The sequence below is a fragment of the Salmo salar genome, chromosome ssa20, assembly GCF_905237065.1.
Source record: "Salmo salar chromosome ssa20, Ssal_v3.1, whole genome shotgun sequence".
In the NCBI taxonomy this organism is placed as follows: Eukaryota; Metazoa; Chordata; class Actinopteri; order Salmoniformes; family Salmonidae; genus Salmo; species Salmo salar.
The window spans coordinates 43,152,737-43,166,233 of record NC_059461.1 but is presented as its reverse complement, the minus strand read 5'-3'; the positions used below and the strand labels follow the sequence as shown (position 1 = coordinate 43,166,233).

General features: G+C 43.4%; 1 protein-coding gene and 1 long non-coding RNA gene across 2 annotated transcripts in view; one reads left to right on the top strand and one right to left on the bottom strand.

The window, feature by feature from the left end:
• Nucleotides 1-13,497, top strand: part of LOC106580640 (protein furry homolog) — a 281,327-nt gene that overhangs the window by 121,493 nt on the left and 146,337 nt on the right. Inside the window, exon 23 of the mRNA XM_014161918.2 lies at nt 210-402. Coding sequence (XP_014017393.1) covers nt 210-402 — 193 coding nt within the window. The remainder of the gene's footprint in view (nt 1-209; nt 403-13,497) is intronic.
• LOC106580641 (uncharacterized) overlaps nt 1-13,497 on the bottom strand; it is a 37,358-nt gene that overhangs the window by 12,932 nt on the left and 10,929 nt on the right. The window lies entirely within an intron of this gene.

Here is a 13,497-nt window from a genome sequence, read left to right as displayed (position 1 = left end):
ATGAATGAAGAGGCTTCATGCATAGCTTTTAAAAGTAGGAGTAAAATGTCTCTATTCTCAGCACAATTGTTCTACTCTGAGACGCTTTGTGGATACGGGCCCAGGACTAGGCTTAATCTGTGTCAGGAAAATCGCCCCTAAAGGTTCAGTTTGATTTACCATGCACTCTCAATGCACTGTGTGTGTGTGTTTACCCGTGGTCTCTCCAGTAACCCAGTATACACTAAGAAGACCAGCAGCACGTCGGGTGGTGGAGACAGCTACGTGAGCCTTTGGAGGAACTACCTGATCCTGTGTTTTGGAGTGGCCAAGCCTAGCATCATGAGCCCCGGCCAACTGAGAGCCTACACCCCTGAGATCACAGCCACTACACCTGACGGCAGCATCAGCTACGACAACAAGGTAGATACACTACATTACCAAAAGTATGTGGACACCTGCTCATCTTACATCTCATTCCAAAATCATGAGCTTTAATATGGAGTTGGTTCCCCCTTGGCTGCTATAACAGCCTCCTCTAAGGTCAGGGCTCTGTGCAGGCCAGTCAAGTTCTTCCACACAGAACTAGACAAACCAGTTCTGTATGGAACTCACTTTGTGCACGGGGGCATTGGCATGCTGAAACAGGAAAGGGCCTTCCCCAAACTGTTGCCACAAAGTTGGAAGCAGAGATTTGTCTAGAATGTCATTGTATGCTGTAGCATTAAGAGTTCCCTTCACTGGAACTAAAGGGTCTAGCCCGAACCATGAAAAACATTCCCAGACCATTATTCCACCTCCACCAAACTTTACAGTTGGCACTATGTATTGGGGCATGTAGCGTTCTCCTGGAATCCGCCAAGGCCTGATTTGTCCATCGGACTGCCAGATTGTGAAGCATGTTTCATCACTCCATAGCACTCGTTTCCACTGGTCCAGAGTCCAATGGCATCGACGCTTGGCATTGCGCATGGTGATCTTAGTCTTGTGTGCGGCTGCTCGGCCATGGAAACCCATTTCATGAAGCTCCCGACAAACAGTTCTTGTGCTGACGTTGCTTCCAGAGACAGTTTGGAACTCGGTAGTCAGTGTTGCAACCGAGAACAGATGTTTTTGGCGATCCCGTTCTGTGAGCTTATGTTGAAATAGCCAAATCCACTAATTTCAAGGGGTGTCCACATATACTATATATACAAAAGTATCTCCCCCTCTCACAGCTAGGTCCCTAGGGACTAACTAACCCCCCATAAGGACGAATTAACTCCCCATAGGGACAAACTAACTTCCCCTAAAGTTTGTAAAGTGACATGGTTATCCTTTCCACTGTGGTTTGCTCTGGTTTGGAAAACCGTGTAACTAAGTTGTGACGTCATTTGTGAAGATGTCTGACTAAGTAGTGTGTGTGTGTGTGTGTGTGTGTACCAGGTGATTGGAACTGAATTGTGTGTGATGCACAATGTCTTGAGTGTGTGTACCAGAGGTGCATTCAACAAGGGCAGTAGTTTACAAACGTTCGTTTACGTTAGCTAACATATTCCACTTGTTTTGTGTTAGCCGTAAACATTTGTTAGCTAAAAGTCTGAGACGCTATGGTGCAGCAAACGTACAGTGCCTTCGGTAAGTATTCAGACCCCTTGACTTTTTCCACATTTTGTTATGTTACAGCCTTATTCTAAAATTAATACCCCATAATGACAAAGCAAAAGCAGATTGTTAGAAATTTTTGCAATTTATAATAAATGTATTCAGACCCTTTGCTATGAGACTCAAAATTTAGCTCAGGTGCATCCTGTTTCCATTGATCATGCTTGAGGTGTTTCTACAACTTGATTTGAAGTCCACCTGTGGTAAATTCAATTGATTGGACATGATTTGGAAAGTCACACACCTGTCTATATAAGAACCTACAGTTGAAAGTGCATGTCAGAGCAAAAACCAAGCCAAAAGGTTGAAGGAATTGCCCATAGAGCTCTGAGACAGGATTGTGTTGAGACACAGATCTGAGGAAGGGTACCAAAACATTTCTGAAGCATTGAAGGACACCAAGAACAAAGTGGCCTCTATCATTCTTAAATGGAAGAAGTTTGGAACCACCAAGACTCTTCCTCGAGCTGGCCGTCCGGCCAAACTGAGCAATCGGGAGGAGGGCCTTGGTCAGGGAGGTGACCAAGAACCCGATGGTCACTCTGACAGAGCTCCAGAGTTCCTCTGTGGAGATGGGAGAACCTTCCAGAAGGACAACCATCTCTGCAGCACTCCAACAATCAGGCCTTTAAAAAGCTACTCCTCAGTAAAAAGCACATGACAGCCCACTTGAAGTTTTCCAAAGGGCACCTCAAGGACATTCAGAGACTTGTCCCAAAGCCACTCCTGCTTTGTGTTGGTTGTGTGCTTAGGGTCGTTGTCCTGTTGGAAGGTGAACATTCACCCCAGTCTGAGGTCCTGAGTGTTCTGTAGCAGCGAGACCATGAGAAACAAGATTATCTGGTCTGATGAAACCAAGATTTACCTCTTTGGCCTGAATGCCAAGCTTCACGTCTGGAGGAAACCTGGCATCCCTACGTTGAAGCATGGTGGTGGCAGAATCATGCTGTGGGGATGGTTTTCAGCTCCAGGTACTGGGAGAGTAGTCAGGATCGAGGGAAAGATGAACGGAGCAAAATACAGAGAGATTATTGATGAAAACCTGCTCCAGAACACTCAGGACCTCAGACTGGGGTGAATGTTCACCTTCCAACAGGACAACGACCCTAAGCACACAACCAACACAAAGCAGGAGTGGCTTTGGGACAAGTCTCTGAAATTATTGTATTTATTACATCCCACAAGCATGTAATGTGTTAACGTTTAACTTTTTTTTTCTGTTTGTGACTTGGGTGAAGATCATATCAAGTTTATTATTGTTTATGGAAATGTCCAGGTAATTCAAAAGGGTTCACAACTACTTTTTTTTCTTGCCACTGTACATGTAAAATGTGTAAAAGCATTGTATAAACATTATTAATCGGTACAAGAGTATTCCCATTATTATGTGACCAGTGATTCCATGTCTATGTATATAGGGCAGCAGCCTCTAAGTTGCAGAGTAACCAGGTGGTAGTGGCTAGTGATAGTTTAACATGTTTGAGACAGAAGCTGATTTTCAGTCTCTCGGATCTCCAGCTTTGATGCACCTGTATATTTTGGCCTTCCTGTACCTTGGTCTGCAGGCCAGGTGGTGTGCTTAGGTGATGCGTTGGGCAACCGCTGCCACCCTCTGGACTCGTTTGTGGCGGTGCAGTTGCCATTCAAATGTACCAACCTGACAGGATACTTTCTCTAATTGTGTCTGTAAAAGTTTGTGAGGTTCTTAGAACGGTTACGTTTCTGGAGCCTCTGACGTTGTGTCTGTGTGGGTGACCATTCCATCGTTATTTATGCCCAGGAACTTGAAAACTTGCCACATTCTCCCCTCTGGTCCCATCAATGTGGATAGGATCTGCTCCTTTTAGGTTTCCTGTGATCTGGGTTCATCCTTAGTTTTGTTGACGTTGAGGGAGAGATTATTTTCCTGGCTCCACTCCGCCAGGCCCTCCACTACCTCCTTGTAGGCTGTCTCGTCTTTTAATCAGGCCTACTATGGTTGTGTTGTCTGCAAACTTGATGATTCGGAGTTCGAGGAGTTTTAACAACCCACGCAGTCTTGCCGTTGAACAGGAAGTACAGAAGGGGGCCAGGCTATGCACCCTTGCTATTGGGGCCCCTGTGTTGAGGATCAGTGAATTGGAGGTGTTGTTTCCTACCTTACCACCTGGGAGTGGCCCGTCAATCTGTCCAGGACCCCAGTTAGCATTGGGCGGGGTTCAGACCACAGGGTCCCAAGCTTGATGATGAGCTTGGAGGGTACTATGGTGTTGAAGGCTGACCACAGGAGTTCATTTGTGGATCTTATTGGGGCGGTAAGCAAATTGAAGTGGGTTTAGGATGTTGGGTAAGTTAAAGGTGATATGGTCCTTAACTTGCCTCTCAAATCACTTCATGATGACAGAAGTGAGTTATACGGGGCAATAGTCATTTTAGTTCAGTTACCTTTGCTTTCTTGGGTACATAACATCTTGAAGCAAGTGGGGACAGCAGACTGGGAAAGGGAGAGATTGAATATGTCCGTAAACACTTCCTGGCCAGCTGAGGGTCTCAGCATGCTCTGAGGATGCGGCTAGGGATCACCGTCTGGGCCGGCTTGGCCTTAGGGTTAACACTCTTAAATGTCTTACTCACGTCGGCCTCACGGAGAACGAAAGAAGTCCACAGTTCTTGGGAGCGGGCCGTGATCGATGGAACTGTGTTATCACTCAAGTGGGGTGGAAGGTGTTTAGCTTGTCTGGCGTGTCCTTGATATAGCTGGTTTTCCATGATAATCCGTGGAGCCTGCGGAGACCCTGCCAACATCGTCTTTGTCTGAGCCGTTAATTGCGACTCCACTTTTGTCTCCAGTATACTGATGTTTTGCCTGTTTGATTTGCCTTACGGACCGGGTATAACTACACTTTTTCCTATTCTACCATTCCGCAGTCACCTTGCCATAGCGGTTACATCTCTCACGGGGGTTCGCGCTTTTCAGTTCAGCGCAAATGCTGCCATCTATCCACGGTTTTTGGTTTGGGTAGGTTTTAATAGTCACACTTTGAACAACATCTTCTACACTTCCACTGGATGAACTCAGTCCCGTGTCCGTGTATACATCAATGTATTATCTGAGGATTCCCGGAACATAATCCCAGTCCGCGTGATCAAAACAATCTTGAAGCATGGATTCCGATTGGTCAGACCAGCAATGAATAGACCATAGCATGGGTACTTCCTGTTGGAGTTTCTGCCTATAGGAAGGAGGAGCAAAACAGAGTTGGATCTGATTTGCCAAAGGGAGGCCGGGGAGGGCCTTGTAGGCATCCCGGAAGACAGAATAGGTTTTCCCCACGCAAGTACTACAGTCAATGTGTTTGCTTAGAAGTTCAGTGAAGCATTTCCCTCAAATTTGCTTTGTCCAAATCCCCTCAAGGCAATAAATGCGGCCTCAGGATATGTGGGTTTCCAGTTTGCATAAAGTCCAGTGTAGGGCCTTGAGGGCCGACGTGGTATTGGCTTGAGGGGGTATACACTGCGGCTGTGACTCTAACCGAAGAGATTATATCTCGGAGGTAATATCGGTCGGCATTTAATTGTTAGGGTATTCCAAGTCTGGTGAACAAAATGACTTAAGTTTTATGTACGTTATCACAATCACACCATGAGTAGTTAACCCTTTCATCGTGAATATCTCTAACTGGGTCAGCCCCCAGTGCGAGTTTTATGCACGTGATGTTAGAACGTTCTCTCCATTCCAGAAATGTGATCTTACAATGCAACAGTACATTTAATCCGTGCTTACCTCAAACCAAAGCACGCAGCTTGTTTTTATTTATAGGCTGTTTTCAACTTGTCCATTTTTAATTATTTTCTAACAAGTTTTTATTTTCTTAAAGTTTGAATTGAGGTGTGTTCCGCCTCATTCATTCCATAAAAATGTTTAGTTTTGTGGACCGAATTTGTTTTACATTTCTGACCCCGGACAAAATTTTAACCACTTCCCAATTGTTGTGCGGATTTCAAGTATGGAGACATTTGCTCATCTCTCGGTCTTTATACTACGCGTGTTCACCTTTCCTCGTCTGTTGCCAGCATGCAATCAAAGTTGTTTTCGTTACCAATAATAACTTTGGAATATGTCAGTAAGTCTAGTAAGTGCCTTATTACATTATAATGTTTCTGCATGTCATTTCTACTGTAGCATAATGTTTTGTGTATATTCCTTATAACCGCGGACACGCAATGTAACGTTACCATTTCATAACCTTTTATTGTTATACTCAATGCTTAGGTAGTAGCTACATTTCTTCTATGAGCTCTGGAAAACAATGCTAATTGCATCAGAGATAGGCATGTGTTTTGAGGCTACCCTTTATGACTCCCCAAGTGGCACAGAGTCTCAGTGCTAGAATCACTACAGACACCGCATGTTTTCAAATCCAGACTGTGTTTCCTATCCGAAAGTAAGTGCCTTATTACGTTATAATAGTTTCTGTGTGTCGTAAGTTTATACCGTTTCTACTGTAGTTCACTGTGTGTATGGACATAATATGTTTGTTCTTATTCCTTATAATCGCGAGGCACGCGAGGTAACGTACTCATTTCAAACCTTTATGGTGTTATATTCAATCGTGCTTATGTAGCTAGCTAATCGTTCTTCTATTAGTTCTGTAGAAACAATTCTAGTTAAGTCTGAAGTATCAGCTTGTTGTATTTTGAAGCTACCCGGGAAATATTTTTAAATAACTTATACCACTTGATACGTTTTCTGAGTGCATTCCACAAAAGCTGTTTTTATCATGTCCTCCTTAACCACTGCCCACCATTTTGAGGTTATAGTCAAGCACTCAGTCTGGTTTGATGTTTCTCTCTGTCTGGTTTGATGTTTCTCTCTCACGTCCGGTGGTCCACCTTCCCTGTGGCCGACATGGTTGCTGTATGGACAGTGCAGAGGACATGGACGTCTCGTTTGTCATGGCACTTTGCTGCCAGCTGTTGACATTTCTTATTTTGTATAACGGGTCATTTGGATGGCAGTAGTTGTTGATGAAATGCAGTATTAGCAGCAGAACTAGGAAGCAGTCTTGGGAAAAGAGGGGGCAAAGAAGGGAAGTTCAAACATAGGATCTCGCTCCAGTATTCTCTTAGGGAGTTCTTCTTTACTATCCCCATGAGGGACTGTCACCAGGAAGGTACATTTCACTAATTGTGGTTGTCCCCCCCACTCCTGGCTCTCTCTTCTCCTGTAGCTCCAAGGCATAGCGATTGGGTCTCTGCTATGTCTCCCACCAGCTCCTCTGTCAGAAACAACTTGAAGCACTGCCTCAAATGGAAATGCGCAAGGGCCGTTGCACTCCAGACTGGGACTCATCAACGCAAACAGCAGGGCCAGGAGGGTGGGTTGTCTGGCAGCCTTCCAGCTACCACAGAACTCCTGTACTTCATCCACTATCGGTCTGCCTCCATCCCCACCAGCATCTTCAAATGGAACTAGGACTTTGTCAGTGGACAAGGGGTCCTCAGATTCAGGGTTCTCGATGGCTGGGGGCAGCTCCTCACGGGTCACTGTCGAATCTGATTCCTGACTTTCAGACTCATTGTCAGTTTTTTACATCTCCAGAATTTCCCACATTTGTGAGTTGTTTCCTTTTGAAAGGACATTGCTAATGCTACAGGTTAGCTCATTATCTACATACATAAACAACAACATCTGAATGGCTCAGAGTGGGTGAGAGGTTACGTGATTTACTGCCTGCACGCGCCATTTGTATCAATAAATCACTATCAGAAAATGTTTTGTGTGGTATTATTGATATATTTACCCTATTTTATTCACGTTTTCAATTACCGGTGATAAATCATGCATTCCATTTGTGCAGTTAGAGTTGTAATGGGCTTACTGATTATGTGAGCCGCTAATTCCAAGCAATGTTCGTGGAGCCACGCTTGTTGACATACAATGCATTCTGGGTTTCACGTGATCATCTGTCGGACCAAAGATGCTATAACAAAATGAGGTGAGTAAGTGTTCACTCTTTTTTGAGAACTTCAGGAAGTGGTTGGGTGGGATGTGAACGATGGTAGACGACACACCCTTTCAACTGCATACTATAAACAGACCAAACTCATCTTGTCTTCTCTTATTATCTTTGGTTTCTGTGAGGGAAAAAAAAGCATGGCAGTGCATTGAAACTAATGTTCGGATTACTTCCGATTTCTAGAAAGTGTTTTACTCAATTATTTTGATCAATGCTGAGCTCACCCGTGATGCGATTAATTATACATTGTAATTGCTATTAGCTAATTCATATTGTAGTTTGTGTCAGCCGAGAGTTAGAAAATATGACCGCTTGTATTTCGTCAATCTTTCCTCAGTTAGCGCTAGGACAAATGTAGCCTACAATTCTCCGGTTAGGATGATTGTGTTATGCTATAGATACTTTGTGAATATCTGAACATTGCAACCAAAAAATACTGCTCACATTCTGGTCATAACTTTGTAAGGACAGTGTTTGTGTAAATAGTTCCTGAAAAAGTGTGGCCAGCTCAAATGCTGATTGTTGTGTCATTAAACTGGCGTTCTAAATAGGCGTTATAAATGAGCGTTCTAATCACACGGTTGTGATCGTATGCTTAGGAACCACTGTAGAATGATCACCCGTGTGATGGTACGCGTGAAAGGGTTAATCTAGAAACATACACCACTGCCCTTCTTCTTCAGTTTTTTATTCTTGTCTAATGTACTGAGAACTCAGCTGGCTGCATGAACGGGGACAGTATATCCAGAGAGAGCCATGATTCCAAACGTGCATGTTACAGTCCCTGATGTCTCTCTGGAAGGAGATCCTCGTCCTGGAGCAAGCCTACTTTATTGTCCAGAGACTGAACATTAACGAGTAATGTACTCCGGAAGCGGTGGATGATGTGCCCGCCTCCCGAGTCAAACTAGAAGTCCACTCCGAATACTCTTCTCTGCCAGCGGCCATTTTGGCGCCTCTGGAATAACCTAAATTGCCCTGGGGGGATGGAGAAAGGATCCAATTCAGGAAAGTGTATTCCTGGTCGTAATGTAGTTGAGGTACGCGCTCGATATCCAAAAGTTATTTCCGTCTGTATGTAATAACACAAAAAAATATATATTTTAAATGCAGGGCTGTCGGCGCCATCTTTAGGCAAGAGGATACTGTTGCATGTAGGTCTAGATTATTTATGGGTTGATCATATAAGAAAAGTCAAAACGTTATTTGAACAACTCCAAAGCAATTGCATGTGTCGCAAGGAACCACTGACTGGCTGCATTTTTCTATTATCAAAACACCTGCAGGTGTCTCTTAAAATTGTTTAGGGACAGCTCATGAGGTCTCCTAAATACCTGTGGGACTCTTATGAATGAAGAGGCTTCATGCATAGCTTTTAAAAGTAGGAGTAAAATGTCTCTATTCTCAGCACAATTGTTCTACCTCTGAGACGCTTTGTGGATACGGGCCCAGGACTAGGCTTAATCTGTGTCAGAAAAATCGCCCCTAAAGGTTCAGTTTGATTTACCATGCACTCTCAATGCACTGTGTGTGTGTATTTCCCGTGGTCTCTCCAGTAACCCAGCATATACACTAAGAAGACCAGCAGCACGTCGGGTGGTGGAGAGCAGCTACGTGAGCCTTTTGGAGGAACTACCTGATCCTGTGTTTTGGAGTGGCCAAGCCTAGCATCATGAGCCCCGCCAACTGAGAGCCTACACCCCTGAGATCACAGCCACTACACCTGACGGCAGCATCAGCTAGAAGCAACAAGGTAGATACACTACATTACCAAAAGTATGTGGACACCTGCTCATCTTACATCTCATTCCAAAATCATGAGCTTTCAATATGGAGTTGATTCCCCTTGGCTGCTATAACAGCCTCCTCTAAGGTCAGGGGCTCTCCCGTGCAGGCCAGTCAAGTTCTTCCACACAGAACTAGACAAACCAGTTCTGTATGGAACTCACTTTGTGCACGGGGGCATTGGCATGCTGAAACAGGAAAGGGCCTTCCCCAAACTGTTGCCACAAAGTTGGAAGCAGAGATTTGTCTAGAATGTCATTGTATGCTGTAGCATTAAGTAGTTCCCTTCACTGGAACTAAAGGGTCTAGCCCGAACCATGAAAAACATTCCCAACCATTATTCCACCTCCACCAAACTTTACAGTTGTGCACTATGTTTGGGGCATTGCTTCGTTCTCCTGAATCCGCCAAGGCCTGATTTGTCCATCGGACTGCCAAGATTACTAACATGTTTCATTCTCCATCACTTTCGTTTCCTTAATAGTCCAATGGCATCGACTTGGCATTGCGCATTGATCTTAGTCTTGTGTCGGCTGCTTCGACCATGAAACCCTTTTCATAAGCTCCCACAAACAGTTCTTGTGCTGACCGTTGCTTCACATTTACTTCGTATCAGTGTTACAACCCGAAAAATATTTTACGATCCGTTCTGTACTTATTTAAATAGCCAAATCCACACACCTAATTTCAAGGGGTGTCCACATATACTATATATACAAATATCTCCCCTCTCACGCTAGGTCCCTAGACTAACTAACCCCCCATAAGAACCAATTAACTCCCCATAAAGACAAACTAACTTCCCAAAGTTTGTAAAGTACATATTATCCTTTCCCTGTGGTTTGCTCTGGTTTGAAAAACCGTGTAACTAAGTTGAATGCTCATTTTGTGAAGATGTCTACTAAAGTAGTGTGTGTGTGTGTGTGTGTGTGTGTACCAGGTGATTGAACTGAATTGTGTGTGATGCACATGTCTCATTATTCCGGTCATTCCTTTTACAGTTTTCGTTACTAACATAATTCCACTTGTTTTTTATTAGCTACTAAACATTTGTTAGCTAAAAGTCTGAGGCGCTATGGTCACAAGCGTACTCTTTTAAATATTCAACCCCTTGATTTTCCACAGTACATTTGTTATATTACCCTTATTCTAAATTATTACCCCATAATACAAAAACAGATTGTTTAAAGGAAATTTTTGCAATTTATAATAGTATGTATTCAACCCTTTGCTATGAGACTCAAAATTTAGCTCAGGTGCATCCTGTTTCCATTGATCATGCTTGAGATGTTTCTACAATTGATTTAATCCACCTGTAAGTAAATTCAATTGATTGGACATGATTTGGAAATCACACCCTGTCTATATTAAACCTATACAGTTGAAAGTGCATGTCAGAGCAAAAACAAACCAAAAGGTTGAAGGAATTGCCCATGGCTCTAGACGGGGATTGTGTTGAACACAACCACAATCTGAGAATACCAAAACATTTCTGAAGCATTGAAGGATACCAAGAACAAAGTGGCCTCTATCATTCTTAAATAGTTTAACCACCAAACTCTTCCTCACGAGCTGCCATCCGCCAAACTGAGCAATCGGGGGGGGCCTTGGTCAGGGGACCAAGACCCATGGTCACTCTGACAGAGCTCCAAGAGTTCCTCTGTGGAGATGGGGGAACCTTCCAGAAGGACAACCATCTCTGCAGCACTCCCAACAATCAGCCTTTAAGCTACTCCTCATAAAAAACCTACACCCCTTGAAGATTTTCCAAAGGCACCTCAACATTCAAACTTGTTAAGCCACTCCTGCTTTGTGTTGGTTTGTGTGCTTGGGTCGTTGTCACTGTTGAAGGTAACATTCACCCCAGTCTGAGGTCCTGAGGTGTTCTTAGCAGCAGACCATGAGAAACAAGATTATCTGGTCCACGTAACAATTTACCTCTTTGGCCTGAATGCTCTTAAGCTTCACGTCCTGGAGGAAACCTGCATTACGTTTAAACATGGTGGTGGCAGAATCATGCTGTGGGGATGTTTTCGCTCCAGGTACTGGGATAGTCAGGATCGAGGGAAGAAAATAGCGAACCAAAATCAGAGTTTTTCCAGTAACTGCTCCCAGACCACTCTCAACCCATCGACTGATAATTTTCCTTCCAACAACAACACCCTCACACTTTAGCCAACACAAAGCAGGAGTGGCTTTGGGACAAGTCTCTAATTTTCTTATAGTAAATCTGACTTTGGTGAGTGCTAAACTTGCTGGGTGTCTAAATAGCTAGCCCTGTGATGCCGGGCTATCTACTGAGAATATTGCAAAATGTGCTTTCACCGAAAAGCTATTTTAAAATCGGACATATCGAGTGCATAGAGGAGTTCTGTATCTATAATTCTTAAAATAATTGTTATGTTTTTTGTGAACATTTAGTCGTGAGTAATTTAGTAAATTCACCGGCAGTGTTCGGTGGGAATGCTAGTCACATGCTAATGTAAAAGCTGTTTTTTGATATAAATATGAACTTGATTGAACAAAACATGCATGTATTGTATAACATAATGTCCTAGGGTTGTCATCTGATGAAGATCATCAAAGGTTAGTGCTGCATTTAGCTGTGGTTTGGGTTTATGTGACATTATATGCTAGCTTGAAAAATGGGTGTCTGATTATTTCTGGCTGGGTACTCTGCTGACATAATCTAATGTTTTGCTTTCGTTGTAAAGCCTTTTTGAAATCGGACAGTGTGGTTAGATTAACGAGAGTCTTGTCTTGTCAGTCTGCTTAAACTAATAACACACAAACAATTATACATTTTCATGTCTTTATTGAACACAACGTATAAACATTCACAGTGTAAGGTGAACCCTTGGATTTAATAACTGGTTGACCCTCCTTTGGCAGCAATAAACTTCTGTAGTTGCGGACCAGACCTGGACAACGGTCAGGAGGAATTTTGGACCATTTATCAAAACTGTTTCAGTTCAGCAATATTCTTAGGATGTCTGGTGTGAACCGCTCTCAAGGACATGCCACAGCATTTGAAATCAGGTTGAGGTCAGGAATCTGACTGGGCCACTCCACAAGGTGTATTTTTCTTTCTCCATTTATAGACATGTTGTCTTACCCGTAGATATACTTTTGTAACTCTATCCAGCTTTATACAAGTCGACAATTCTTAATCTTAGTTCTTCTGAGATCTCTTTTGATCGAGGCATGGTTCACATCAGGTAATGCTTCTTGTGAATAGCAAACTCAATTAATTTTGTGAGTGGTTTTTATAGGGCAAGGCAGCTCTAACCAACATCTCCAATCTCGTTTCATTGATTGAACTCCAGGTTAGCTGACTCCTGACTCCAATTAGCTTTTGGAGAAGTCATTAGTCTAGGGGTTCACATACTTTTTCCAACCTACACTGTGAATGTTTAAATTATGTATTCAATATAGACAAGAAAAATACAATAACATGTGTGTTATTAGTTTAAGCACACTATGTTTGTCTATTATTGTGACTTAGATGAAGATCATATCAAATTTGATGACCAATTTATGCAGATATCCAGGTAATTCCAAAGGGTTCACATACTTTTTCTTGCCACTGTACATATGAAATGTGTAAAGCAGTGTGTAAACATTATTAAAGTGATTAGTGTTCCATTATTAAAGTGACCAGTGATTCCATGTCTATGTATATAGGGCAGCAGCCTCTAAGTTGCAGAGTAACCAGGTGGTAGTGGCTAGTGATAGCTTTTTAACAGTCTGATGGCCTTGAGATAGAAGCTGATTTTCAGTCTCTCGGATCCAGCTTTGATGCACCTGTATATTTTTGGCCTTCCTGTGACATCGGGTGCTATAGGTGTCCTGCAGGCCAGGCAGTGTGCCCCGGTGATGCGTTGGGCAGACCGCACCACCCTCTGGAGAGCCCCTGCGTTTGTGGGCGGTGCAGTTGCCGTACCAGGCGGTGAAACAGCCTGACAGGATGCTCTCAATTGTGCATCTGTAAAAGTTTGTGAGGGCTTAGGGGACAAGCCACATTTCTGGAGCCTCCTGACGTTGAGTCTGTGTGGGTGGACCATTTCAGATCGTTGATGTGTATGCCGAG